Raw genomic sequence first — 24,175 nt, forward strand, 5'->3', positions numbered from 1 at the left:
GAGAAAGACCCTGCAAAGAACAGCCTTGCCCATTATGGGATGTATCTGACAGTCCAGTGAGCATGCAAGGGTCTCACGAGTACGGCCGACGGCAGAGTAGACACAAAAAAGCATCTGATGCAACAGCGTCAACGATTATCCAAGGAGAAGTAAAGAAACCCCAGAAGCTCCGAACACTCAGAGAGGAGGAAAAAGAAAACCACAAGAGAACCAAGATCAAATTCCTGCAAAGTGGAGTAAAAAGCTGGAGGCTCCTGGGGCTGTCAGGGCAGCTTTATGGAAGGCAGAGTGATTACGTAGGGCACAGAGGCCTGGGTACCACTATAGTGCCACCTCCACAAAGAGAAAGAAATTTAATTTTCAAAGAAAATGCCTCAGAGGAGAAAAACAAAACAAAACAAGAACAACAACAGAAAACCACCTAACAAATAACTCTAAGAGCAACAGATGTGTCTTGATGAACCACAAGGCAGAGGGGAATAAACAGCTCCAAGTGTGATGGGCAGACACACCAACAACTAAGAACTCTACTCCTAGAACATCACCAGAAGATGCAGGAGGGACCTGACAACAAAACATGACTTTCAGGAAGGAAAAAGGGGAAAAGCACTATTGAGTCTCAGGCTTCTACATTTGAGATCCAAGCATAATATATAAAAGTAAAAACGGATGCACTAGATTGCACGGAAGCGGACATCTTTCACTCTGCAAAAGAAGAGAAGGATAAAGAGGTGAGATGTGTTTTACAAGAAAGTACTTGTAGCATACCAGACAAGAAGATTGTTTATGGAATATATCAGGAACCATTAAAACCTTAGCATAAAAACAAACAAGGCACAGATGACAAATAGGTACATGAAAAGGTATTCAAGATCAGCAGCCATCAGGGATGCACAAGTGAAGCCACACTGTGATACAGTCACATCAGAATGGCTGGAAAGAGAAACAGCGACACCACTAAGGAGGGGGGCATTGCTGGGTGTGCTGCCTAATCTTCATTGTCAATTTCAGCCAAGAAGCAGCCAACATGCCTCTAGGTGTGCCTGTGAGGGCATTCTCAATGAGAATTAACTGAGAGGAAAGGTATGCTCTGAGGGTGTGGCACCATGGGCCGGGCCCTAGACAAAGCAAGCAGAAGTCTGACTGATGGTCTACATTTCCCCTTCTCTGCCTCCTCCCTGCACGTGTTAGAGTTGCCTCTGCCAGCTACAGCACTGAGTGACCCTGCCACACCTTCCAGTCACTCACCGACATTCCCTCTCTGTGAAGCAAAGTAAGTACCTCTTCCCCTAAGTCAGCAGTTCTCCATCTGTGGCTCAAACCCCTTTGGCAAAACATCGAAGTATTTACACTACAAACCAATATTTGACAAATCTCCAAAAATATGCACATTATGATTTGTTAACAGTAACAAAATTACAGTTATGAAGTAACAACAAAAATAATTTTATGGTTTGGGAGGGATCCCCACAACATGAGGAGCTGTATTAAAGGGCTGTATAAGGAAGGTTGAGAACCACGGTCCTACGGTGTTCCTGTCAGGCATCTTGTCATAGCAGCATGAACAGTAGCTAACAAGATGGGTGTGGTGACGCACGCCTGTCATCTCAGCACTTGGCAGGGCGAGTGCTGCAGGAAGGTGAGGAGGCACCCTTGCCTACACAGCAAGTCCGAGGCCAAGCTAGGCTTTGTGAGTTCCTGTTGTGGGAAGAGAGTTCTAATACACTAGGGAAGTGTAAAACAGCACAGCTAATCTAGAAACTTGTTCAGCAGTTTCTTATAAAAACTGACAATTCTGAAAAAAGGTGATAAGTAAGAACCTCTGGAAAGAGGTTCTTTTTACAGAATACTGTAAAAAAAAAAAAATCAGAGATGCCTAAAATCCCAGCACTTGGGGATGCAGAGGCAGGTGGATCTCTGTGAGTTCAAGGCCAGCCTGGCGTACAAAACGAGTCCAGGACAACCAAGGCTACACAAAGAAATCCTGTCTTGAAACTTCCCGCCGCCCCCCCCCCCGCAAATTTTTTTTCAGAGGCTTATACATAAAAACAGGGAAACTAGCCCAAGGCCTACAATGACAGAGGAAGATGCATATAAGAAAAATGCTGTGGGGTGTCAGACCCTGGCTATGAGCTCTGCAGTGTTCTCATGTGTGTTTGTCCCATCCCACAGTCCAGGTCTGCAGAATTAAAGAAAGCTAAGAGTTCACAACCTGAAAAGCAGTAGCTTGGGGGGAACTGGGTGAGAAGGCTTCCCAAGCTGCATCCCCAAAGGATTACTATCCTCTTGTGGTCTCACAATTGCCTGGAAGACTTCGCTAGCAAAGCGCTCTCTCCTCTCTCTCTTCTCTCCCCACCCCCCACCTCTCTAGCAAAGTTCTCTCTCTCTCGTGTATATATGCACACACATATAACTGCACATATATACATACACTAATAAGATAGATAAAAAGATCTTATTAGCAAGGTTAAGTACACACACATACAAAACAAAACAAAAACAAAAACACAACCCTATCTATCTCTAGTGGTAAACTGAAACAAATTCTAGGCAACTGTTTAATTTCACAGCTTCCTGAGGCAATAGAAAACATCTGTAACAAATAATGCACAGGCCAGAAAACTTGAAGGAAAAGCTGGTGGGGAGTGTTTATAAGGGCTTTGGCAACCCAGCAGACCACCTGGCACTCGTGGGACATACACAGGTCCAGAGCTGTGCAAACGAGCAGCGTAAGATCTGAGGAGGCCCTGGGCTCTCACATCTGCTGAGCAAAAGCCCTACATAGGCAAGAAGTGAAGGCTAGTGAAGTCACGTGGCCGACAATGGAGAGGCTAAGGCATGTCTCAGCAGCCGCATGGAGACTCACAGGCTAGGGGATTGGTCAGCCTAAGCAATTACAGTAAGCCTGTCCAATTGTGAGCTGATCACCACAGCCTACGCTCAAGTCTGTACACTGTCTAGAGGCTGACTACTGGTCAGCTCGACATCAGCCAGGGACCACTACCACACTTAGCAAGCAGTTTTTATGAAAAAAGAGGGAAAGGTGAAGAAAACAAAAGGCCAGGAAAACTCTTGCCAACTCATTCTGAAGCCAATAATACTAGGACACAAAATACAGACAAAACAAGATAAAAATTGTAAGACTCCAGAGAAATACTTTTAAAGACAGCTACAAAATTCCACTACCTCACTAAACCCAACAACATATAAAAATATAGTCTATGACCAAATAGAATTTATCCCAGAATTATAATATTGGTTCAATGTACATGTATTAATCAGTATAATGTACAACATTAGTAGAATAAAAGACAAAACAGGGGGGAAAAGAGAGAGAAACCCTTTGGAATAAAAAAAATAATAACAACAACCCTGCAGGTGAGGCGTGGAAGAGAACTTTCCAGTTACCTACAAGAGGCCTAGAGCTAGCACACTTAGAGGGAAAAGGCTGAACAAAGGGACGCAGTGAATCCTCCATGCTGTCATCTCTTCTTTTCACCATTCTATGTTGATTAAGCTGGGGAACTTAAGAAATGTGAATTAATGAAAGATGAAAAGACAAAAAAATGAACAAAAAAGGGCATATAAAAGAGAGGATGTAAAGCTATTTTTACTGTGAATATCACCATCTTGTACATAAAAAACCTGCCACCTTGGTGGTAATCAACAGTTCTTTAACTGAACTTAAGGCCTGCTCAACAAGAGGCAAATCAGGCCGGCAGCACTGGACTGGCTATGCTTCCTGGGGTGAAGTGGCAGCTGCCACTCAGCACATACTACCCAGGTGGGAGGAGAGAGAAAGAAAGTGAGTGGCACAGTACTGAGTGTGGTTACATTTTGGTGACCGTCTGTGGGTGTTCACTGTACTATGTTTTTATCTTTTCTGTTAGTTTGAAGAGTTTTTCATAAATAAAAGGATGGGACAAATGACAATGACAGAGACTCAATGTAAGGATGGATGCGAGAGCTTAGCTTTTCCTTCATCTCTCCAACACTCAGACAAATTAACACATAGAGCAAGGAATACCAATAGAAACAGTTCTGAAATAAAATTAGATAATAAAGCTTTTTCTGTACAATAAAATTAGTACAGAAAAATATATGCTATCTAAATTTTTATCTTTCATAGTGGTAAATTAAACACAAATACATGAATCATTTTGTCACTGTTCTATTGCTGTGAAGAAGAAACCATGACACACTTCCTCCCATAAGGCCTCAGCCCATAATCCTTCTAATCCTTCTCAAATAGTGCCACTCCCTGGTAACTAAGCATTCAAATATATAAACCTAGGGTAGTCATTCTTATTCAAACTAGCACATATTAAAAAAAACAAAAGTGGCCAGGCAGTGGTGGCTGGTGTCCCAGGCCTTTAATTCCAGCACCTGGGAGGCAGAAGCAGGTAGATCTCTGAATTAGAGGCCAGCCTCATCTACAGAGTACGTTCCAAGACATCTAGGACTACACAGAGAAACACTGTGTATGTGTATGTGTGTGTGTGTGCGGCAGGGATGGTGAGGCTAGGGACCAGAGTATGAATACCCAGAACCCACATAAAATTCACAGAGAGCTGTGGGTCTGTAACCCTAGCATTGGAGGGCAAGGACAGAAAGCTCTCGAGAGCCTGCTGGCTAGTCAGCCAGCAGACCCCAAAAGACACACACACACACACACACACACACACACACACACACACACACACTCTTAAAACAATTAACAAAAGCATGGGTCTTAAGATGCAGCTCAGTGGGGAAGCACACAGAAGACCCACAGCAAAAAAACAGAAACCAAAAAGCTAAATGTAGTATTATGGAGGCAATCTTCAAAAGCACTGAAACTACCAAGACGTGAAGGAAGTGGGAGGGCTTTTTGTTGGAATACTCCATGCCATCAAGGAGCTTAGCTCCAGTCTGACATAGGGATAACAACAGTAAGGAGTCTCCCAGCAGCACCGACTTCCCCAAAGAATGCAAACATGCTGAACTCAGAGCATCATCATCATCATCTGAGCTATCTCAACACATCAAAAGGCCCTAACACACCACAGGGGTTAGCACAGCCTCCAGTCTACCCCTAGAAGCAACATGACAACCACACCCAAAAATAATGAATGAATGTATTAAAATCATATGTCCTGCTATCTCAAATAACTTAAAATTTCCATTATTATTTTTAAAATAATAAATAAACAGACTCACAGTTCCACAAGGTTTGGAAGCTTCTGAGCAAGGTTGTCTGGCTGAAAATTAAAAACTGAGAATTAAATTTTATCTTTGAAAAAAAAGTATTAACATTTTTAGTTACCCTAAGTACAACAGACTATCTTCTTGGGATATAAATTTTGAGAATGTGAAAATAATACATTTTGGGATTTATATTGACACCAATCACAAGACATTTGGTATATTCAAACAGTTAAAATCAGCACCCCTTACTGTTGCAACCCTTCAATACAGTTCCTTATGTTGTGGTGACCCCTACCATACATTATTTTCGTTGCTACTTCATAGCTACAATTTTGTTCCTGTTATGAATCATAATGTAAACAAGTTTTCCCATAGTCTTAGGCGACCCCTGTGAAAGGGCTGTTCAACCTCCAACCACTGCCTTAAAGAAACCAGAACCTTCCTCCAACTCCATGGTCATCAAAGAAAGACACCTCTCAGGAGACAGACAGTAGAAAGAGGATCAGGGGCTAGAGAGGCAGCTGTGGACAAGGAACTCTGAACAGCATGCACAGGGAGAAGGCACTCAAAAAACTCTAGTCCCCAAAGGGGCACCCCACCCTGATGACCACACTCTAATTTTGGGTGCTTGCTTCCAAAGTGTGAGCAAATGCATTGCTTGCTGTTGGTGCAGCTTTGTTATGGTGGCCTCACAGCAACAGAGCCCTCACCCCCAGCCACACTCCTAGCTCCCAGCTCCCCACCCCACCCCAGCCTGGGTCCTGCTGTTAAAGAGAGGTGGATCTCCAGGGTTTCCAGGCACTGAGACCCAAGAAGGTTGAGAATGAAAGACAAGGACCACGGTCCAACATTTTTAGGCCTGAGGGTGGCATCTAGAAGGTATGACAGAGAGATGAAATGTGCCATGGGAGTGGGGGCAGGGGGAGGAGTGCTTTTTCAAGAGAAAACTTGCACAATTCTACTCACAGATTGAAAGGAGGGTACACCTGTGTGAGGGTGTGTGTGTGGCAGGGGCAGGGGGTGTGTGTTTGTGCAAATAACTATATATAATCACAAGCATGGTTGAGATTTACAAGGAGATGAAGATGTACTCTATGAAAAACTACGGAGCACACAAGATATGTTTTTTCATTCTACCCCCTCCAAACACCAAAAGACAAGCTAAGTTTCACAGACAGGCCCAGGAATGGCCTTTAGAAAACAAACTAAAAAAGTGCCTGGCATGGATTCTGAAAGACAAATAGAAGAGAGCGGCAGGAGGTGACAGGAGGGTAGCTCTGGCTCACCTGCTGGGCACAGGGAGTAACTCATGCAAAAGGGAGAGGGAAGGGGTGCTTAGCAAACTGTCTGTTGCCTGTATCGCCTCACAACTCCTGTTATAAAAACAACTGTGCTTGGGGACCAGGGGTGGCCAGAGTGAAGCATGCGTGGTGGATTAAACAAGATGTCCTTCCAGTGGGGCCACTATTTGGGTAGGGTTAGGAGGCGCAGCCTTGCTGGAGGATGTCACAGAGGCAAAGCTCTGCGGTTTCAAAGCCACACACCATTCCTAGTTGGCTCTCTGATTCCTTCTTGCAGTTCAGAATGCATCAGTTGCTGCTTCAGCAACTGTTTTATCACAGCAACTGAAAGTAACTAACATGAAACCTAGTCTGCACTTGCACCTATGTCTGGCAGCACACAACCACCCGTAACTCCAGCTCCAAGAGATCTGACGCCCTCTTCTACACTCCTTGGACCCCTGTAGTCACATGTGCACATACTCCCAAACATATATACATTTTAAAATTACCTCACGTAAAAATCAAGGAAAAAGATAGTGGTTTTGCATGAAGTGGCTAGGACTCTGAAGGTTTGAATGTCGACCACAGCCACAGACCCATGTCTAAACATTTGGTCTCTGAGTGGTGGTGTCATCTGGGGAAGATTATAGAGCCTTAGGAAGTGAGGCCTAGCTTGTCAGGTGGGAAAGATAGGCCACAATGATAAGAGAAGTTAACCCATATGTGGACTTATATTTTATTGTAAGGAATAGCTTTATTTTTAAAACCCTAAACACAACAGAAACCCACTGGTTTATTTTAGGTAAGAAAATAGCATTACAATTCCATGTAGGCATACAGATACACTGCAGCTGCTCTATCCCTATAGCCACACCCTTTCTCCTAAGTTGCATCACTGAACATGGATATGGTGAACTGACTGAAGTTCTGAGCTCTCACGGTTAACGGGGCCACTTACAAACTGTGAATACTTACATTTGGATACTAGTAAACATTCAAAACTTACTTCCTCAGACTTCACAAGTGGATCTAGCCAAATCCTGGAATGGACTTTTAGTATTGGTATCTTTTCTAGTAACAATACACACTTCCATTTATGGGCATACCTAGCAAAACTAGAGAGCTGTAGGGCAGAGGCTTAATTGGCAATGCTCCCACTAAAGCAAAGACGGGGGCAGGGAAGAAACCTGTCAGGCCCTCATCTAGTTTCATCTGCTGGAGTACCAATATTGTTTGTGACGAGGCTGCACGACCCTCTGCCTACTTGACTCTGTCAGAGGGCATTCCATGATAAGCTAGTTTGCTCCTTGTTTTGTTTTGCTTTTAGATTTACGGCTTTATACAAAGCACTGACACCACACATACTGAAGGCCATCAGTATGAGGTTGATCACAAGTTAGGCACCTGTGCTTATATTTAAAAGCAGGTACACTAACCTTGAGAAGACTGTAGTTAATGAGAATACTGCCTTTTGAGATACAAAATAAGGAAATACCTCTCTCCTGAATAATGTTCAGCCTAGGAAGCAGCATCCGTTGAACAGGCTATGACTGACCCCTACTGATGCTTTCTAGTGTCACTCCTTACTTTCTAATCCCACCTTTCAGGACATGGAAAATATTCTGTTAACATTTACATCAACAAGGTGTCTTCATAAGCAATGCAAAAGTAGGCTTTAACATGTATAGCTGGCATAAAATGTTGCTTTCAAACTCTCTTTAAGTGTGAAGGTTTTTAAATGTTTGTAACTTGGACAAGTATTTCATGTATTTTATAAGCCACAACAGATCTGACGTTCTCTGGTAGAGACTGTCCTTACTCTTCTCCTTCAGAAACTAGGACAAACGTGGCAGTCCAGGGTCTTGGTGAGTTTCGGATTTTTTTTTCCCTGCCAAACACAAAGTGGCTCGTAACTATCTATAGTGAGATCAGATGCTCTCTTCTGGCATACAGGCATATATGCAGGCAGAACATTGTGTATGTAATAAATAAATAAATCTTAAATTAAAAAAGAAAAGAAAGAGAGGGGCTGGATAGATGGCTCAGACATTAAGAGCACTGGCTGCTCTTCCAAAGGTCCTGAGTTCAATTCCCAGCAACGGTATGGCAGCTCACAACCATCTATGAGATCTGGTGCCCTCTTCTGGTGTGCAGGTACACATGCAAATGAAATAATGTATAAATAATAAATAAATTGAAAGAAAGAAAGAAAGAAAGAAAAAAAGAAAGAAAGAAAGAAGAAAAAAAGTAAAGGGAACATTTGCAAAACCGAAAAATCCAGTCTCCTCTTGTGGTTGGGATTTTTACATCTTTGAAGAGTTTTCCTTCCTTAATCAGGCCTTGATCCAGTCCGTCAGCAAGGGGCCTGCTGGTGGGAGACAAAAGCCTACAAGGTTTTGTTTTAAGCTGTCAGGCTTTTGTCTTAAATCAGGAGGGTAAGTAAGGAAAAGATGGCCATCTTGGAAGTTTGTTGCCTTTATCCCTTAGCCGTGGCCTCTCTCCCTACCTGTTTGCCTCCCAGGAAGTCTAACTCAAATGCCTCAAGCCAGAGTACCCAAGCAATCTGTAATAGTTTGCATCCATCCAGAAGAAGAAATACCTGTGTGGCTATAAGCTCTTGGGACCCAGTTTCAGCACCTGTACTTCTAGGGCAGTCAGTGCTATACAGAGAATCTCTCTCCCCCTCCACCCCTCGCCCACTCTCTCTGATTTATTTATTACGTACACAGATTCTGCCCAAATGTACACCTGAAAAGCAGAAGAGGGCACCAGATCTCATTATAGATGGTTGTAAACCACCATGTGGTTACTGGAATTAAACTTAGGACCTTTGGAAGAGCAGACAGTGCTCTTAACTTCTGAGCCATCTCTCCAGCCCAGAGAAACCCTGTGTCAAAAAAAAAATTTTTTTTCTAATTAAAAATAAACAAACTGGTAACCATGGGTGCCATGACCTGTTTCCACCATGGAGCTGCAGCCTACTGACACACTTTTGACCAGGACTGGACTTTGATCAAATAAGACTGCCTTTATCTGCAGGTGTTGTGTAACTGGAAATTATATGCCCAACTGTTCATGCCAATCTCCCCAAACTAGACACTGCTCACCATGAATGCAGATGCATGCACACATACACACGTGCATGCACGCACACGAATGCACACCCCACATGTTCCAGGCCAGCTTATAGCTTCCTCTGCTCTGAAGCTACCTGCTCTCTGTAACTGGTGAGGCTTTCCCTACCTTTATGGCTCCTCTCTGTCTGTCCTAACAGGTAGCATGGCAGCCTTGGACTCCCCCAAACGCCTCTGGCCATTCTCTCTCTACCACCTGAGGACAGCCACCAGGCAGTTTCATATTTACTTCTTTCCACCCACAGAGCAGTGTGCTGTCACTGCACCCTTGCTTACATTTCTAATGACTTCTAGGACACTACATAAATTCTTAAAATGCAGGCAGATTGCTGCTCGTGGCAGCTTAATGCCTGAATCTCTGCACTTGAGAGTCTAGAGCAAGAAGAAAGCACAAGTTCAAGGCCAGCCTGGACTACACTGAAAAAGTTGAGCAAGTGACATACTTACCTATTTCCATTTAGTCAGTACAAAAATAATTAGATGGAGCCAGGCATGGTGGCGCACGCCTTTAATCCCAGCACTGGGAGGCAGAGGCAGGCAGATCGCTGTGAGTTTGAGGCCAGCCTGGCCTACAAAGTGAGTCCAGGACAGCCAAGGCTACACAGAGAAAGCCTGTCTCAAAAACAAACAAACAAACAAGCAAAAATAATTAGATGGTTTTCACAGTCAGCTAAAGCAAGAACAGTACAAGCAGGGTGGATGCAGAGCCAGCAGTGGAGCAGCAGCTCAAGTCTGGAAGGTCCAACAGGTTGAAGAGCAGAAAGAAACTCCCAAGAGAACTCCAAAGGAGCCACACTTAGTCCCCTCCTCCCAACTCTCCCACCTCACAGTGACCATGCAAAGCCCTTTCATACCACCTTCACTTCCTGCTTCCCCTAAGCTGCGCCAGTATTGGTGAACCTTCTACTCTAGGCAGAGCATCTAATCCTAACAGCCACAGGTGGGAAACTCATACCTGCTCTCTGACAGGATGCAGTCAAAATGCACATCTAACTTTAGGCTATGTGCATAAGGGATGTACGAAATACAAATGAATTATGTGACTAGACTTGAGTCTCATCCCCAAAACTTAACTATGTACATACAAATACATAATCCAAAGAAAAATATCTAAAATAGAAAACTACTTTTGGTTCCAAGCATAAGGTGTGAGGGACAAGGAGAACTAAGTGTGAAACTTCCCTAGACGACAATTTTCTCACCCTAACCTAGTTACCATCTACAAAGTAGCCATTTATGTCAATACTACATAAATACAGCTGCTACCATTATAAATCGAAATATTTATAATCTATATGCAACCATCTTCAATTACTTTTAACATATTTTATTTAAAATGAAAGTAATATAATAGCAAGATATAAAATTTAAAATTATACTAAGTGAAAATCAAGGCTAAAGATAGTGGTTTGCAGAGAGTAGTGAGGACTGTTAAGGTCTGAATGTCAACCATTATCACAGGCCCATGTTTAACTAAACATTTGGTCCCTGGGTGGTGGTGCTGCCTGGGACAGACTGCAGAGCCTGGGGAAGTAAGGCCTGGCTTGTGCGGGGGACACATAGGCCACAGTGAATACTTAGGGATCTTCAGCTCCCGCCCACCCCCTGGCTCTCTGCAGTCAGCCACACTAACATCACTAGAGTCCTTTTTCAATGCCTTATTCACGCACACATGTGAGATAACGAAAGTGCTTGCATCAAAGCACTGTTTTCAGGATTAAATAACACATGTAAATTTCTTAGAACAATGAGTGGTATCTGTTGTCAAGCAAATGCCTTGGTAAAGATTCAGAAGAAGTTAGCTGCTATTAGGTTTTAACCAATATACTTATGGATTTTTATGAAAACAAGTGCTCACCACATTACCATGTTAGCATATGATGAATATCCTTGTTTCTGATTGATTTTTTTTCCTATTGGGTATACAATTTTACTAAAATTTTACCAAAAGAAATGTCAAGTCAGTTTCCACCCGAATCATGAGTTACAATGTCTTCTCATAGTCTCTAAAGGGAGATATTAATAATCTTCAACAGTTAAATTTTGTATGTGATATATATGTATGCCTGTTCATGTGTGGCACACATGCTCAAGTGTGTAGGGGTCAAAGGCTGATGTCTTTCTCAATCAGGATCTCTCACTGAACCTGGAGCTTACCTATTCAGCTAGGGTGGCTGCCTAGCAAGCTTCTGGGTCACTACTTTCCTGAGTGACCCATCTCCTCAGTCCCCAAGGCCACTTCCTAAGTCTCCCCCAAACAAGGTTACCAGCTGGGGACCAAGAACTCAAATGCTGAGGCAGGAGAGATGGCCCAGAGGTTAAGAGCACTGTCTGTTCTTCCAAAGGTCTGGAGTTCAATTACCAGCAACCACATAGTGGCTCACAACCATCTATAATGTGATCTGCTGCCCTCTTCTGGCTTGTATACATACATGAGGGCAGAATACTATAAATAATAAATAAATAAATCTAAAAAAGAAGAAGAAAAAGAACAACAACAACAACAACCCAAATGCATAGTCTCTAGACTATGGCTGTAACAGGAAAGTTCTTTAAAACACTTTCTAATGTAAGTTTTAGGGCCCAAAATTGTTGTTTCCTACCTGCTTTTGGATTTTTTGACTCTGGCTCTGGGTATGGTTTGGCTTGAAACAGGGTCTTACAATGTAGCCTAGCCCCAAATGCATGCCCCTCCTACCTTAGCCTCCCACGTGCTGAAGTAACAGGTGTGTACCCCTATGTGCACCCCTAACTATTCTTGTATTCACTCCTTAATTACATAGTTTGGTTCCTATATAAATCAACTCATATTACATTGAAAAAAAAGTTGAACAATTTCTTAGCTATACAAATAAAGATAATACTATATTATGAAATACTACTTCAAAGTATTTAAAAATAAAATATATCTATCTTTTGACCCAGCATTCATCCCTTTAGCCCTCTGAGAACTTCCTAAACATAAGTATTTGCATACACACAAAGATATATTTCTATCTACTAACCTAGAGGTTTCAAGAACAAAGAGGAATGCAAAGTGAAATATGTAGAACCTATTATTTAAAAAGGGAAACCACATAAAGAAATACAGCAGAGTTGTAGAAATGTAAGTGGTCTGAGTGCTATATCTAGCCTAAAATTCACACTGAAGTCTTTATCTCCAAGATCATAGTATTAAGACCTTTTACTTTGGGAAGTGATCAGGCTATGGAAACAGAGCCAGCATGAGTGGGCCAAGTATCCTTATAAAAAGAGGCCTAAGGAAGACCCTTTGTCATTCAACTGTACGAGGACACAGTAAAAAGGCACCATCTACACAGAAGCAAGCTGGCCTCACCAGAGCATCTGACCCTGGACATCATATTTGGGATCATGAGCAGTAATCTCTGCTGCTTGAAAGCATGCCTCTGTGTCGTTTGACCTCATGACAGCTATCATTTTTTATTAAAAATTTGGTCAAGCTTCTGGGGACTGGAGGCAGAGAAGCAGAGAATACAGTCCTCCATCACGGCTGCCATCCTGGCCTCAGGGGCACTGGTCCTTACCAGAGGCAGTAGTGCCCAGGTGCAGGGGGACAAGCAGCATGTCCAACCTGGAGCCCTAGGTCAGACAGGCCCTTATCAGCCATACATCAATGAGAGGGCTGCCCATGGAACAGCAAAACCAGGCAATGGCAGAGAGGCACTGTGGTCCGTGCCTATCTAAAGGCCAACTCTCACGCCAGAAAACCCTACACAATCATACAAATCAAGAGGTTCAAATCCTTGTGTTCACTTTAAGAACACTGAAATTGACCAGGTCATCAAGGTTATGCAAAGAGCTACTGAGTATCTGAAAGGTGTCTCTTTCAAAAAACAGTGAGTGCCATTCTGTAGTACAATGGTGGAGTGTGCAGATGTGTGCAGGCCAGGCGGCCACTGGATTCAAGGCTGATGGCCCAAAAACAGAGCTGAATTGTATTGTTGTTGTTGTCAGGTTTTTCGAGACAGGGTTTCTCTGTGTAGCCTTGGCTGTCCTGGACTTGCTTTGTAGACCAGGCTGGCCTTGAACTCACAGCGATCTGCCTGCCTCTGCCTCCTGAGTGCTGGGATTAAAGCATGAGCCACCACGCCCGTTGCAGTGCTGAATTTTTATTGCACGAGCATAGCAACAAAGAGTAACATGAAGTTTAAGGATTTTGACGTAGTCAAGTATATCTGGATATGCAACACACTCATGATGCACTGTTAAACTTACAGAGTTCATGGTCAGGTTAACCCATGTGTGATGACTAGGCTAGTCGCAGGTGTGAAACTGATCACACTCAAAAGTATTTAAAACCCAAGCACTTGGGTGCACTTGTAAGGGGTTTTTCTTGGGTGGATTATTTGAAGTGGGAGACTCACCCTATCTATATCCAGATCATTTGAAGTCAGAAGAGCCACCCTAAATCTGGGCCACTTTCAGCTGGCAGCCCACATAAAAGGACAGAAAAGGAAGCTTGTGTTTTCTGTGTGCTCGCCCTCGTTCTCACTCGCAAGTTCACTTACCCTGAGCCATTCCTTCGATGGTGCTAGAACCTATTTCTTCAATATTCCAACATGGACTGAACACCGGCAGCAGCTAGGACTTCCCTGGTACTCCAGTCCTAGATGGGAATGCTGAGACAGCCAGCCTTCTGACTAAACTACTACTAGATCCTTGGCCTGTCCACTGGAGGCAGCCATTGTTAAACCACTCAGATCACAGCCTGTAAGCCATCCTAATAAATCCCATGTATATATAAGATTTATATACAACAAATATTATATTATATATATAAAACATATATATATATATATATTCACTCTATCAGTTCTGTGTCTTAAAAAGAACCCTGACTAATACACCATGCATGTGCTTCCCCCACTGTACTGAGATGGCCCTAGCTAAATAGGAAAGCATTATTCCTAAGGCAGAGCAGAAGGATGCCCCCAAAAAAAAAGAAAAGAAAAGAAAAGAAAAAAGGTATCCCAGAAGGAACTTATGGCATAGGAATAAATTCAACATAATATAAATGCAAATAAATGGCTGTTTCTTTATTTAAGTGAAAAGGCCTATTCCATTAAGTTCGCGGATTTTTTTTTCCTGCTTTAGCCCTAAATATTGACATTCCCAAATTCTAAAGACATGACACACATTTGTCCTACAGGTATAAGCTACTGTGCTAAATCAAGTAACTTGAAGTGCAGAAACGAGGCTTCTTTACACTTCCCAACTATCTACTAATACTTGGATCTTCAAATCATTCTCTTTTTAATGCTTACAACTCAGAGTGGGGCTTGTTGGTCTTCTCTTGTTTACTTTCTACCTGGGCTGCTTTAAAGGCACCAAAAGCACAGGCCATGAGCGATGTGCTTGCTGACTGAAGAAAGCCTAATTTTTTCAGTACTATGTGTCAGAGGGTATCTCACTTTCCTGCACATCCCTTCTGGAGCCTAACTGCAGGACCTAGGTAAGGAGTGAGGCCCTGTGTGTCTCCGCTGCCTGCATACAGAACAGCCTGATCTAAGCAGTGTGACTGTATGAAGCACATCTTGGTCAGGGCCACATTTATAAACGGCACTAATGTCGTACAATACTATACCAAGGTTGTAAGGGAGTTCCTTTTCATGTAGAGCCTCTCCAGGTGTTGCAGTCCTTCATCCTTCAGTAGCTCCAGTGGGAAATGGTGCAGATTCCTGTAATTTAAGAACAAATTCTTGTGCTTTTCAAGCCTGGCCACAGAGATCGTCTTACAGAGGTCGGATGCCATGTCTGAACATGTCCGATCAGGCGCGCTGCAGCACTACATCTTGTCAAAATTGGTCCATTTCTATAAAGAGGACAAAAAAAAATGTAGTCACTATAAGATGTCTTGCAAGCACTGCATATCAATCTGTTAGCCCTACAGATAGAACACAACACTAAAAAGAAAATTATACTTTTTAACCTTCTTTTGTGACAACTAAAATTTTTGCACATATTTAGGGCATTAAAATAATAGAGGGGTTGGAGGATGGCTAAGCAGTTAAGAGCACTATCTGCTCTTTCTGAGGTCTTGAGTTCAATTCCCAGCAACCACATGGTGGCTCACAATCATCTAAACTGAGATCTGATGCCCTCTTCTGGTGTGCAGGTGTACATGAAGACAGAGCACTCATAGACATAAAATAAATAAAATCTTTAAAAAAATAAAATAATAGCAATAGAGTAATCTGATTAAGCAATATTTACTACTTACTAGAAATAGACCTAACTGGGTAAAAACTCTTTCACACTTAAGGTAGGAATCTTAATGAGAACAGAGACAAGTTCTGGTTTTGTTTTCTTAAGACAGGTTCTCATGTACCTTAGGCTGGTCTAGAACTTACTATGTAGGCAAGGAAGAGCCTAAATTTCTGATCCTCCTGTCTCTGTCCACTGAGTGCTAGGGATTACAGTTGTATGACACACCCCTTTGTTTCTGCAGTACTGACATTAAACCCAAGGCTCTGTGGATGCTGGGAAAGTACTCTACCAGACCCCAGAGACAAGCTGCACAGCATGACCAAAGAAAAATCTGTTAAAAAATCAAATACCAGAAGGCCCCATTTTCTTTTCTTTTCTTTTTTAAGATTTATTTATTTACTATTGTGTATACAATGCTCTGCCTGCATGTACACTTACAGGCCAGAAGAGTATCAGATCACATTATAGATGGTTGTGAGCCACCATGTGGTTGCTGGGAACTGAACTCATGACCTCTGGAAACGCAGTCAGTGCTCTTAACCACTGAGCCATCTCTCCAGTCCATGAAGGCCCCATTTTGATCTTAAATATAAAATGAGGCAGCTCATCTCAAACATTCAAACATATATCACTAACAGCTTAACTCCTTTACTTCCTACTATCTAAATATTGTCAAAAAATTTTCCCCCAAGACAGGGTTTTTCTAGCTGCCCTGGACTCACTTTGTAGACCAGGCTGGCCTCAAACTCACAGAGATCAGCCTGCCTCTACCTCCCGAGTACTGGGATTAGAGGTGTGCACCACCATGTCCAGCTAATATTTCATACTTTTACTTCCTTTATTCTTGTATCCTTTACAGTTTTGCAGATTATAAAAAATAGCAAAGAAAGTGGTCCAAAACACTCCACTAGGAACAAGAACCCTGTATGATCCAATTATGAATGTCTCTAGGCCTCAGACAACTCATGTAGATGCAGCAATGTTGGTTAAATGGACAAGAAAGGGAAGCTACATTTGACATCCTTTGAGGCACAAGGATGAACAAGCTTCACTATTAACACATGAGGAAACAAAGTCAGGGCTTCCGGAACTTGTCAAAGGTGAAACGCCTCAAAAGAAATTAAAAGCAAAAATTTGACACCAGGTCCAGTGGATTTCAAAGTCGGGGTTCTTTACAATGAAGCACAGGACTCCAGAAGACAGTAAGGAAATGAAAGACACCACAGTTTTGCTCAAAAAGACAATTTTCCTTGATACCACTTCTAGTTCTTTATTGAAACAGAAAAAGGGTGCAGTTTTAATTTTTTTATTCATTGTAAGAAAATAATTCTCGCTGAGCATCGCATGAAGGCTTTCAATATGCAGAGCTTTATAACTTTGGGGTTACTTTGCACCATTTCCAAGCTCGTATTTCTCAGCTCAGAAGACAGCAGCTGCCACTTTACCTCAAAGTGTTTTCTATGAACGTTCAATAACAGCTCCAGGTCAACCTAAGAATCTCATACTTTCTCATATTTCCTCCATCTACTTTCTTTCCTACTTTATTGTCAGGCACCTGATCCTTGGACATCGTGTATGTCTTTATATAAAGTGAAGGGAACTTCAGGACTGACAGCATCCGTGCTTCTGTGGGGAAGGCAAAGCTTTCTAGGTAATTATTCACTGAGTAAGCTGGGAGTGGTTTCGATGACTTGCAGCGTCTCCAGGGTCACGCCTTTCCAGACAGCTGGGAACACTGACCACCAGTCACCTCTCCAGGCTTTCCTAGCTCAGCATCTGTAGGGGAAGCACCCTTCTACCAACACAGCCGCTCATGTGAGGTCAGGAAGGGTCCCATCTTCTCCACCACAGCCTCTTCAGTCAGTCACACAAGGCTAGTGCTCCTCTTTCCAAAATACATCTTAATTCTAGTCACATCTCTCCCTCTGCCAAACCCATAAGGCCCTGCCACCTCCTGCCTTGGCACACTGTATTCCTGGGCTTCCTGTGTCCACTTTCATCACTTCTACCATATAAATCACAGCAGTGAGCCTTTGACAATGTGCCCATAATTGCATCTCTCCCTCTTACTAAACAAACCCTTTAGCAACTCCTTGTTGAGAAAAGGACCATCGGGCCCAACCTGCCTGTCCAGCCGCCTCTGCTACATTCACGAAGTTCCTGACCTCTCTTAATTCTGGGACCTACCAAACTCCAGGCACTTACTGTTCTCCTCTTAGCCTGGAAATAGCCTCTTTCCCCTTGCGGGTTTCAGCATAAAACTCATTTCCCTAACTCAAATTGATTATTTCCTTGGTTTTCCTCCAGAGCAAGCCAGTTGTTCAGTTTTTCCAATTTGCAAAATATATGTGTGTGTGCACACACACATATACACACACATATATATAATATAGATTATATATATGTTTGATGCCACTTTAGACAAGAGTCTGTAAACTCCAAAGGCCAAAGAGATATTGCTGCTTTCTTCATACCTGCATGCATGCATAAACACTCTCTAAAATACTTTTAGCTTTCAAGCGAATAAAATTAGAACAGCTGTTCCCAGGTTGATTTCTCATCTATCCACTGAGATCACTCATAGACTCTTTAAACTTGCTATCTTCCATAAAGATCTTTAATCTCACAGCCAAACAGCCCAGCAGACATTAATTAATCCACTTCACAGATGAGGTCCTTCACCACAACTGGAACGCAGGCGGTCCTAACGCCAAAGTCTGGGTACCACCTTACCTATAACACAGCCTTTTACAGATGTGAAATGTAGCCAATGTGTCAGCATTATGAGGCAGCCAAAGACTGCCAAAATGGAAGGCTTTCCTTTTTCAAAGGAAATACTATGTCCAACATCTCCACTCACTGTAACCAGATGGCTCTTTCTGGATGCTCTGCTTGGTACTGGTTGCGACAAAAGCACCATTAGGCTCTGCTGAAACGCACCTTGCTACAGATTGGGAAATAAGGTGTAGACAAATGAAATCCAAGAACGTCCAAAATCAACAGTGCTCTTGGCTTCACAAACTGTACTCATTGGCAATATGGCCTTTCAAAGGTGGGCTTTCCTTCCCCTTTCAAAACTTCATTGCCTCCTGCCCACAGCTAATGTAAACAATGTCGTGTTAACCATATACAGCTGCACCTTCAGTTTTCTAAAAGTCCAACACTACTCAGTCTTCTCTATAGATACAGACAGAACAACAACATCCCTATTTTAAGCACAAGTTTTTTTAAAGAAGAGTAGTCACTGACTGACTTTCCAGTACCTGGTTTGACAGAATACACAACCCAACTTACTAACACTAGAGATTAGAGACTTACAAGCTGTATATTCTATTTGTGCGAAAGGCTATTTTCTCTACGAGAAAGGCTACCAGACGTCTTGGTTTGGCCAGAATTAATTCGATTCTAAAGTCCTAAGAATTCGGCAGCAGGGAGCCCAGAGACAGGGAGGGATTCAGAAGATGAGACCAGGATACTCGGGTACCAGGGGCGGTGGAGGACACCGTAGCCGTGGAGACCCAAGGCCGGACAGTACGCAGTCGCTCTAGCAGAGGCCCAGGCGCTTCTGTGGCGACAGAGATGAAGAGTTCCCGCCCAGAGCCAAGCCAGTGGCCTCGACCAGTGAGCCTAGAGACCAGACACTCACCTAGGCGGCCGCTGACCGGCACTCCGTGGCCCGGCTGCGCTGGAAGGCAGTCCTGAAATAGAGGGAGGGCGGGGCTTTGGGGGCGGAGCCGGCGGCGGGGCGGGCCTGACTAAGGGGAGTACGGTTCGGGGGAGAAGGGGGGGGGCGAGGAGAACGAAACCTCGCGATATCTTGCCTCAACTCTCGCTGTCTCACGATAACTAGAACGAGAGACTCATTTTCTGAGTTAGGCGCTCATTGGCCGAGAGTGCGACTTCCTGGCTGTGTCTCTGCTCTGACTTCCGGCTCTGGCTTGCCGCTCAGTGTCCAGAAAGTGGATGTTCTGCCTAGCATTTTGGGGTGTTGTTTACCTGGCGCCAGCCTCAGGAGCTGTCCGTCTCTTACCTGATCTTTTATTCATACGTTCATTCCTCTCTCAGCCCTCTCATTGACGGATGCCAGCAATATAACGATGCCGAGCTGTTAAATACCAGGCATCGTCCTAAGAGCTATGCAGAATCTCGCGTTTGCTTTATTTTTATTTTTATTTTTCCTCCCAAGACAAGGTTTCTCTGTGTAGCCTTGGCTGTCCTGGATTCGCTTTGTAGACCAGGCTGGCCTCGAACTCAAAGCGATCCACCTGCCTCTGTGTGCTGGGATTAAAGGAATGCGCCTGGCTACTGTTACTCCACCAGTCTGATATTTTAGTAGAAGCCGTTGGGTTTAAATAACGCGAGTAAGTCGAGTCAACAAGCAGAGCATAAGCACTGGATTTAAGTCCTCAAAACACTAGCTGATAGGTGCCAAAGATCGTGCCTACCCTTGAGGCACGCGTGGCCTAGGCATGGTGGTGCATGCCTGAATCCCAACGGTCTAGAGGTGGAGACATCAGGAGTTAAGGGCCAACCTCAGCTATGCGGGACACTCTCATAAACCAAAATTGAAAAGAAACACAGGCTATAGTGTGAAAAAGAACTAAGGATGATCAATTTAGTTCGATAAGCTGGCAGTTCCTAACATGGCTAAGTAGGCAGTCATAAATATTAAAAGATGGGAAAACCTGATCTGATGGGGCAAGTGTGCAGAGCTCCTCTGAGGCTGAGGCAGGAGGATCACAAGTTGAAGGCCAACTTGGTGAGCTAATGAGGCCCTATCTCAAAAAAAGCATTTCAAAAACAAAGGGGGCAAGTATGTGTAGCTCAGTAGAGACACAACATTGGGTCCTCAGCACCAGGGAAGAAATACATTCTTTTAATGTCATGCAGATTGCTGCAACAACTTTCAATCTTTAAAAATTCCTCTAAGACTTACTCTTTCTGGTTTGATGAACCTTATCCATGCATATGATGTATTTTGATTAAATCCATTCTCCCACTAAACCTTATTCGTTGTCCTTTAAAAAATGATGAGCCAGACAGTCGTGGCCCAAGCCTTTAATCCCAGCAGTTGGAGGCAAAGACAGGTGAAGAAGGCAGGGGAATCGAGGCCAGCCTGGTCTACAGAGTGAGTTCGGAGACAGCCAGAGCTACCTGAAGAAACCCTGTCTTGCCAAACAAAGCAAAACAGTATTAATTTGCATAGAGGATTCTTGTTGAGCATCCTAAAGTCTTTCTATCTATCTATCTCTACCTACCTACCCATCGGTTGGGTTTCTCAGTCTAGCCCTGGCTGTTTTGGAACTCACTCTGTAGACCAGCCTGGACCTGAACTCCGAAATCTTCCTGCCTCTGCCTCCTGAGTCCTAGGATCAAAGGTGTGTGCCACTTCCCCCCCCCATCATCCTCAACTTATAAATGTACTACTTTTATGATAGCTTAATTACTCTTAGAAATGAATAACTTAGAAAGCAGTTAAATAAAAATAATAACACAACACTACAGGCAATTAAAGAATGCTTGGATCTGGAGAAATAGTTTCCCTAGGAAGAGCACACCAATTGGTTATTGAGTACCAGATAGTCAGCCCTGAAAGTGTGTGTGTGCGCGCGCACGTGCACACACATACACACACACACCAATAATTAGAGGCCATAAATATGAAAGAGAACAAGGGAAGGGTGCATAGGAAACTTGGTCAGAAGGAAAGAAAAGGGAAAATGATGTAGTTATAATTTCAGTATATATATGTAATATTAATATATTGACAATCACAAAAATATAATAGAAAAACATTTTAAGTAATGCCAACTTCTTAATTTTTGTCTTTAATTTTTTTAAAGACAAATATTTCTGGCACATTAACGTCCAAATTTTGCTCATGAAAAATGTTAAAATAGCTTTTACTCCCTCTCCAAATTGATGTTAAGATTCCTGTATTAGTAGTATGACCACTTTAGAAGTTCACTCATTTTGTGGAGGGTCTATTTACATATTTTATTGGACTTAACACAGAAGGAGAAACTCTAAATGGACATTGTTTTTATAATCTCTGGCAACTTTTAACTTCAATAAGATGGCGATACCACTTTAAGAAAATTCCAAGGAAAAGACAGCCCCCAATGTAAAATTCCCACCTCCGGCTTCCAAGGATTGGGTTACAAAGTTCAACAAAATTCTCTTCCGCACTCCCTATTGGTGGGTCTGTCATTCATTCTTTGGCCTGGAGTTTTGTGAAGTGCTGCGTTGCTTTACGGGAAAATGCTGTTCTCATTTGGGATGAAACCGCTTTGTTTAGATTTGTCTGTGGCTATCAAGCTGTAGAATCATCAAACTGACACCGACCTGGGCCAAAGTGGCAACTCAGATTATCAAGAAAACTGTGAAAAAGAAACGAGTCTCTCTCCACTGGACCCGGTAAAAACTCACAAAGGATTTTATGACAAAGTTAGAGATACTGTGTGTTAAAGAAACTTTCCAGGTGTTTTGTTTTGTTTTGCTGGTTTTAAAGGAATGTCAAAAGAAAACTCGAGAAAATACAGGCACGTGCTGAGGGTGGCTGGAGAAAGAATTCTCTCTTTAGAGTGAGGTGGGAAACGCAATCCCCAGATATTCAGTGGAGTTTTGCAAGGTAAACAAGATTAATTGTAGATTATATTTTGCTTCAAGAAATTGTGTTTTGCTGTTATTGTTGCTTTAGTATGTATTTAGACACTATTATTGTAATATTTAAATAAAATGGGTATTCATGTCTGTGCATTATGATAACAGACATAATATGCAAGCCGTCTCTTTAGAGAAGAAAAATCACAGTTGACTCTGAACTCAAATTGGGCAAATATTTGTAAAGTAGGAAATTGAGGGATGGGGTTGCCTCTGACCAAGCAAATCATAGTTTTGGTATATGTGACACCAGAGTCAGCAAGTGGATAAATTCTCCCCCCCAAAACAAATCTGGCCATTTATACTTTCAATAAGAGGTATTTTAATATTAAAATATAAAATTCAGGAATATATTAAAATAACTGTTTCTGGCATTGTCACTGTTAGTTTACCTATAAGGACATAATACAGTTTTAAACCTATACAAGTTCATGCCAAAATTCTTGACAAATGGAGCTCAGAGCTTTTCAGTGACTGAGTCTACCTAATTTCAGTGTGCAGGTGTCCATGATGGCTACGAGGTGCATCAGGAGCTCAGACCCCTTGGAACTTCAAAGTGCTAGTACCAGTTTGCATTTTCAGTACTTAGGGAAGAAGTAACATTCCACAGGTGTGCTGCCTGTGGCCTTGACAGAGCTGGCTCTGCCTACAGCAGAAGGTTCACTGAAAACCTCCCTTAAAAGGATGATAGTGCTTTACTTAAAAAATAAAAATAAAAATAAATAAAATAAAAAAAAGGCACAGGAATTTACATGAAGAGCCAGTCACGAGAATTAAGTTCTGTTGTGGACTTTCAGGATGAAAACTGGCATTACAGCATAAGATTGTGCCAGGGCCATAGTCAGAGCTCAGGAATCTAAGTGGCGAATAGAACTGTAGCCAACTCTCCTGAGGCATTTTGATTGTCTTTATTTACCATTGTTGGTTTACATAAACCCTGATGCATTTCCTTGTGGCTTTGAAAAGCATTGTGCTGTTTTAATTTAGCACAATGAATGTAATTTTGCCAGGTGTGGTGGTTGTGGCATAATTAGAACAGTAAAGGTAATTTTTATTCCCACTGGATTCTGTCTTTTTTTTTTTTTTTTTTTTTTGGAATGTGTTTTTCATGATTACACTTAACTGATCTAAAGGAATTTCCACCCCCCCAACCAAAACCATGAAAGGTCACTATGGGAAATGTCACTCGAGGCATGACTGGGACAAAGCTCAGTTTGTCACATGCTTTGTGAGGTGCTGTGATGCCCCAGAAGCTCTGCTATGCACTGAGAAAAAAAGAGAAAGTGCTTCAGGGACATTGTCTTCATCCTTGCACCAAAACTTACTCTAAGAATCTGGAGCTCGGACTGCAGAGATGTCTCAGAGATTAAGGGCACTAACTGCTCTTCTAGAGGTTTTGAGTTCAATTCCCATGACTTCGTGGTGGCTCACAACCATCTATAATGTGATCTGATGCCCTCTTCTGGCCTGCGGGTGTGCACGCAGGCAGAGCACTATGTAGGTAATAATAAATAAATACATCTTTTTTCTCTTTTTTCTTCTTTCTTTCTTTCTTTATTTATTTGAGACATTGTTTCTCTGTGTAGCCTTGGCTGTCCTGGAGCTTGCTTTGTAGACCAGGCTGGCCTCAAACTCACAAAGATCTGCCTGCCTCTGCCTCCCTGAGTGCTCTGATTAAAG

At 42.7% G+C, this 24,175-nt stretch overlaps 2 protein-coding genes across 4 annotated transcripts in view; one reads left to right on the forward strand and one right to left on the reverse strand.

Moving 5' to 3' along the window:
- Positions 1-19,613, reverse strand: part of LRRC28 (leucine rich repeat containing 28) — a 116,849-nt gene extending 97,236 nt beyond the window's left edge. For both annotated transcript variants that reach the window (XM_084759661.1, XM_084759660.1), the window contains exons 1-3: positions 19,479-19,613; positions 15,210-15,437; positions 5,200-5,240 (exon numbers count right to left, since the gene is read on the reverse strand). In XM_084759661.1, coding sequence (XP_084615787.1) covers positions 5,200-5,240; positions 15,210-15,377 — 209 coding nt within the window. In that variant the 5' untranslated portion in view covers positions 15,378-15,437; positions 19,479-19,613. The remainder of the gene's footprint in view (positions 1-5,199; positions 5,241-15,209; positions 15,438-19,478) is intronic.
- A 2,425-nt stretch (positions 19,614-22,038) lies between these two features.
- Positions 22,039-24,175, forward strand: part of TTC23 (tetratricopeptide repeat domain 23) — a 91,307-nt gene continuing 89,170 nt past the window's right edge. The window contains exon 1 of one of the 2 annotated variants that reach the window (XM_084801260.1): positions 22,039-22,249. The gene's annotated coding sequence lies outside the window, so the exon portion shown is untranslated. The other variant, XM_084801261.1, reaches the window with a different exon arrangement.

Source organism: Acomys minous (assembly GCF_964271855.1).
Source record: "Acomys minous genome assembly, chromosome: 2".
In the NCBI taxonomy this organism is placed as follows: domain Eukaryota; kingdom Metazoa; phylum Chordata; class Mammalia; order Rodentia; family Muridae; genus Acomys; species Acomys minous.